Raw genomic sequence first — 6367 nt, forward strand, 5'->3', positions numbered from 1 at the left:
TGAACAGGAGTTTCTTTTTCCTTTTTCACAATTTCATGGATATAAGTTTATTCTTACCATAAACCTTAACAGCTTCAGAATTTTTTTTTTTTTTTTTGGTCTTTTTATATTCAAGAAGAAGTTTATAGGGTTTTTTTGGACCCTTTAAAAAATTATTTGTGCTATTCTGGACAAAACTCAGGGCATTTCCACTGGGCTACATTCACAGCCCCCAAGTCCTTTAACAAGTTTTTTTGAGACAGGGTCACACTAAATCACTAAATTGCCCAGACTAGGCTCAAACTTGAAATTCTTTTGCCTTAGCTCTGAGGGTGCTGATATTACAGGTGTGGGCCACAATGCGAAACTGAGGCTGAAAGTAAAGTAACAGAAGTAAAATATATCAGTACACAAGCACTGAGATACTATGATAACTGACTTAATAACTGATTTAGGTGCCAAGTGACTGTTTTCGGGTAGCGTATACTGTGAGAATATGCTAAGCAAAAGGGATCATAATATTTATAACAGCATACAATATAAAACGTATGGGCTGGTGAGATGGCTCAGTGGTCTAAAGCTCCTACTTAGAACAAGCTTACAAAGCACAGGGACCGCGGTTCAATCCCCCAGCACCACATGCCAGCCAGCCCTGCCCCCTGGTAAGCTGAGCTGGCCACACACACACAAAAATAAATAAATAAATAAAATTAAAACCTTTAAAAAAAAATTTATGAATTGTTTATATATTTTCCAGTTAGTATTTTCATACTGTGATGAAGCCAGGGAAAGCAAAATTGAAGATAGGGAGGACTACTATATGCTCATGTTCACAGCAGCATCATTCATAAGAGACAAGAGGTGGAAGTAGCCCAAGTGCCCACTGACATAAAGGAATAAACAAAAGTGGTGTATACATACACAAAGCCTTTAAAAGGCAGGAAATTTTGACAGATGCTACAACACTGACAATCCCTGAGAACATATGCTATGTGAAACAAGCCAGTCACAAAAGGGCAAATACTGTATAAATCCATTTATATGTGTTACCTAGAATAGAGCAATTTCCAGAAGCAAAAACAAGAATGGTGATTGTAAGGGACTGGGGGAAAGAGAAGAATGGAAAGACAGTGTTTCATGGGTATAAAGTTTTAGTTTGGAAAAATAAAAATATTCCAGAGGTGGATAGGGGTAATGACTGTACAACAAAATATATGTATTTAATACCACAGAACTATACACTTACAAAAATGTTAACACGGTACATTTTCTTTTAAGTCAATAATTTTACTTGCCAGTACTTACCTTCACTTGCACAGATGAAAAATAATACTTATATAAACAATTCATAATACTATTTATACTTGTGAACATTTAGAAATAAACTATTAGTTGTTTATGTAGGTTTTAAAGAGAATACAGGGCCAATGAGAGAGCTCAGTGGACAAAGTACCTGCTTAGGCAAGGCAGGGACTGGGGTTTGATCCCTGGCACCACATGCCACACTGGCCCACCCCTGAGTGCACTGAGCCAACCACTAAGACTAGGCATATTGGTGCATGCCTATAATTCCAGAGCTGGGGAGGCTAAAACAGGAGAATCACTACAAGTCCAAGCTACATAGTGAGACACTCTACCAAACACATTAAAAAAAAAAAAGCAGAAGCTCTACATATGAAATACCTCCACAATACACTGCTCAGTTAAAAAAAAAAAAATCAAAATACAGCTAGGCATGATGGCACACTACTGTAATCCCAGCACTCTGGGAGGTTGAAGAAGGAGAGTTGTTGGTTCAAGTCTAGCCCAGGCAACTTAGCAAGATACTGTCTTAAATAAAAAACTTAGAAAAGAGGGATGTAGCTCAGTACAAAGGTCCTTGGTTCAATTTCTAGTACTATAGTTAAGTAAATAAAAATACCAAGAATAAGAACTTCACTTAAGAGGTAACAAAACCTGGATATGAACTAGCAGACTTGTTTTGTTTTCAATGTATCTACTTTTTTAACTATTAAAAGAAATAAGAAAATTAGAGCATTCGATATTTTGAGACAGGCTCTCGCTAAATTGCCCTAGTAGAACTTGAATTTAAAATCCTCTTGCCTCACTCTCCCAAAGTTCTGCAGTTGTAGGCATGCAGCACCATGCCCAGCCTTCTACATTTTTAAAGTAAATAACAGAATATTACCTTAGATCAGATGCTTACACAGGCAACCACCTCTTTATTACTTACCTTCCTCATCTATCCACTTCATGGTAAAAAGCTGTTCATTGTCAAAAGAGCACATGTCTCGAACTTCATTGCAAAGGCCTTCAAAGGAGATGGAAGGCTCAAAATGTGTGATCATAATATCTCTGAAAAGGAAAAGGAGTTTTAAGTTGGAAAATGATTAAAACTATCATGTCCTACACATTACTGAATACCTGACAATTTGATGGATTTCAGCTATTTTGTAGGTACATAAACATTTATTTCTTTTGAGTATATTTCCATAAAATTAACATATCAGGGGCCAGCCAGACAGCTCAGTGGACTAAAGCATCTACTTAGGCAGAGTGCAGCAGTCATGGTTCCATCCCCAGCGTGCTATGCTGGCCCTGCCCCCAGGGTACGCTAAAACAGCAACTGAGACTGGGCGTGGTTGTGCACACCTGTAATCCCAGAGCTTTGGGAGGCTGAAAACAGGAGAATCACTACAAGTCCGATCTACGATCTACATAGTGAGACTCTGTAGACCCAGTCCTAAATTCATTAAAAAAAAAAAAATCAGTATTTAATGACTTCAAAAACTGAAATTTCTTTCCACCACCAGTCCCGGATCTCCCCTCACTCAAAAGTCCTTTATCTGAAAGATGGCTCTTCTGTCATGGTGTCTGACTTAGCCTTGACTTCATAGATTAACTACCCACAAATCCATAATTATTCTCCGTCTGGCATGATTTCTAGATCTCTCACCTTCATTTTTACTTCTTCCCCAAAGAATTGCATTTTGCCAAAACTGGCTTTAAAGTACTTATACTTTAAGACAGGTAACCCCAAAACACATAAGAAGATATAAATGTGCATTTCTTTTGGGTTAGGATCTGGTGAGCAACAACTTATAGTCACCAAGAAGCTATGATGGTGACTTTGTTCACAATTCACTCCACGATTCTGATCACAAACCAAATTTATTGCAAATAAAATCAAATTTTCCCATAAGGTTCAATGTAAATAAGGTTAATACATTCTGAACTGTACATTTTTTAAATCACAAAGTATAGCACAATAGAGAGAACATTACCCCTTCTTGAGGTAACTTATGGCAAGGAAGACAGGAAGGTGGGATAAGGAGGACATTACTGTTTGGAGTATAAGAATATTTCCTTATAAGGATATTGGGGAGATCTCCTTCAGAGGTTTGCTCTCTTGTCTCTTAGACGCAGGGAAATGAGAGATCACATTCATCAGATTCAACACCACTCATTAGTTGTTGGGGTGGTGCTGCTCAAAGAAATCCTGGCACTTGTTCCATTTTTCTATAATGGATTTTATCACATCATTGCTAACCTCTTCCAGCTCTTCCTCTTCCTCAATGGAATGCTTCTCAATAAGCCCCTTCTGCTGCTCACTCTGGAGTTCAGCAAGTTTTTCACTGTCAGCTCCTCCTAATGGTCAAGAACCTCCGCTATGTCTGTGCCGCTGATGTACATACCCATATTCCTGCCCATGGACACAATCTCTTCCATTACCTGTGCATCAGACCTTTGAAAGTCACATTCAGTGTCACATTCCAGCCACAGTTTCCTCCAGGCTCAATTTAAGGTCTAGTATGTGACATCTTCCCAGGCTTAATTAATGAGACTGATGCAGTGGAGGACACTGAAATGTTTCTTCCACAACACTTTCAGAGTTGAGGACATATCTGCAGTGCCATCAAGATACCTGGTAAAGAATGGCTTTCTGTACAGCTTCTTAAAGTTGCACATCACTTGCAGACCCATGGGCTGCAGGACAGGAAGGAAAATGACTTTTGTGAAGTCACACTCAATATCCGTATCACCCACCAAGGCTGGGGCACTGGCCATCAGAAGAAAGCACTTTTTAGGAAGTTGGCTGCCAGAAAGCTATTTCTTAATGGTGGGTGCAAACATTTCATGCAGCCATTCCATGAGTAACTGCTTTGCAACTAAGCTTTTTCATTGGCCCTTCACATGACAGGCAGTCTGGCCTTGTTCACATTCTGTTCTTTGAATGCATGAGGGGTCTGGGAGTCCTAAACTAGTAGTGGCTTATTCAGATAGGCACTTGTACTGACAACACAGCAAAAGGATCCATTTGTCCTTCATGGGCATGTGCCCCAGAAGTGCTGCTGTAGTTGGGGTTTTGCAAGGGGAAACAATACAATATAGGACACTTAATTATAAGATTGTTTTATAATAGTCTCCCAAAGAGTCATACACAAGAAGAGTGCAGGAAATCTGTCCACACATTAAAGACCAAATAATCTAGTTAAGGTGGTTCTCTTGGGCTATTCTGCCGGAGGATTTTGTCATGCTGACTTTCCTGATGAACTTGGCTGTTCTCTTCAGAGGAGGAGCTTGGAACCTTGTTGGTTAATTATTTGGATCCCACAGTAATGTCCTGCATGAGTCCAGCTGGAGGCTAAGAGCTCCCAACAACGTCTCACACAGGCCCATCTCATGGATCTGCCCTGGGAAGGCCCAAAGATCAGTGGTGGTAGTTAGGAAGTCTATGCCAGCAGGATGAAGGATCTCTGTTAGCGTGCTGAGGGATCTGCATTGGATTCAGGAAGCAACACTCAAAGAATCAGAGCTTCCTCAAAAAGTATCAAAGCCATCCTCAGCAACAAGGTTCCAAGCTCCTCCTCTGAAGAGAACGGCCAAGTTCATCAGGAAAGCTAGCATGACAAAATCCTCCAGCAGAATAGCCCAAGAGAACTAGCAACACCCTAACTGCTTCTAAACTACTTTCTCTCCAGTTCTATCTCATGCTGCAGTCAACAATCCTCAGGTGGGCCTCCCACATCCAGCACCACGCTGATTCAGTTGAGCTGGGTGTTACAAGTTGACCACCAGTTGTCAATCCACATGTGCCTTTTTCTCCTGCACAATACAGGTTCTGTTTAGCATTTTTTTCCCAGAAGAGCCCTGTTTCATCACAGTTGAACACTTGCAGAGCAACACATCCTCTGCCTTCATGGATTCTATGAATTCTCTCATGTAGGTTTCTGCAGCAGCCTTGTCAGAACTAGAAACCTTACCATGTCTTATCACACTGTGGATGTCACTTCTCCTGAGGAATTTATGAAACCACCCCTGGTTTTAAATTCACTGCTTGTTGCACTTGTAGAGGGGTTTCTTGCAGTAAAACACTGCAATTTCCACTGATCAGAGCTTCACTAACACTATCACCTGCCAGGTGTCTTTCATCCAAGCACACTAGCAAGTTTTCCACCTCCTGCAGCACATATGCCCTATGCTTGCCAACATCATTGCTCCTTTTGCTACACCAGCTCCCTCAATGGCATTTTTAATCTTCAAATAGTTGAGACTGTTGACTTCGCCATCTTGTACTACAAAGCCAGATCACTCACACGAATACCATGCTCAACTTTTCTACAATTTATTTCTTCAATTCAACAGTTATTTTCTTCAAAACCTTATCATTTTTGCTCTGCAGTTACCTTCATTATTGCTCTGCATATTCTGGTCACCTTTACTCTTGTTCTGCACATTCTTGTTATCTTCATTACTGCTCTGCACTTTTCTTTTACCATCAAGATTGCGCTGTACTTTCTTTGGAGTCATGCTAGACTGAATAATACTGTACAGTATTGTATGTGCTAAAAAAACACCCAAAAAAGCTTCACGGCAAGTGTGCACAGGTCCATCTGAGATGGTAATCTCAACTAGCGGAAGCCAGCACTGTGGGTCAGAGCAGGGAAGATGGCCATGTTCGTGTCTGTGCATGTTTGTGCAGGGAAGAGAGCCGTGGTTATGCTCATCATTCAATGCAGTTTGCAGATGAAGGCAAAGCTTTGCGGAATACTTCTGTCATGAACCAAACTGTTCATGAATGCTTTTGTTCATGAACAAAGATACTACCTTATTTACTCTATGACTTCTATCTAGAACATATAAAGAGTTCTAAAACTCCAGGCCCTCAAAATTCAAAGACCCAATTCAAAACTAGGCACCTGAGATAAATACACACTTCTCAGATGAATAAATACAAATGGCAAATAAATATATGAAAAAATATTCAACACTGGTCATTCAAGAAAAGCAAATTAGGGCCCAGGAGATGGCTCAGTGGAATAAGTACTTCCCAGGCAAGCTCAAGGGCCTGAGTTCAATCCCTGGTTCTGCCAAGAGAAAAATAAAA

At 40.3% G+C, this 6367-nt stretch overlaps 1 protein-coding gene across 1 annotated transcript in view; it reads right to left on the reverse strand.

Moving 5' to 3' along the window:
- Positions 1 to 6367, reverse strand: part of Prkci (protein kinase C iota) — an 86283-nt gene that overhangs the window by 56702 nt on the left and 23214 nt on the right. Inside the window, exon 2 of the mRNA XM_004633463.2 lies at positions 2213 to 2334. Coding sequence (XP_004633520.1) covers positions 2213 to 2334 — 122 coding nt within the window. The remainder of the gene's footprint in view (positions 1 to 2212; positions 2335 to 6367) is intronic.

This window comes from Octodon degus, unplaced genomic scaffold, assembly GCF_000260255.1.
Source record: "Octodon degus isolate 3935 unplaced genomic scaffold, OctDeg1.0 scaffold00055, whole genome shotgun sequence".
NCBI classification, from domain to species: domain Eukaryota; kingdom Metazoa; phylum Chordata; class Mammalia; order Rodentia; family Octodontidae; genus Octodon; species Octodon degus.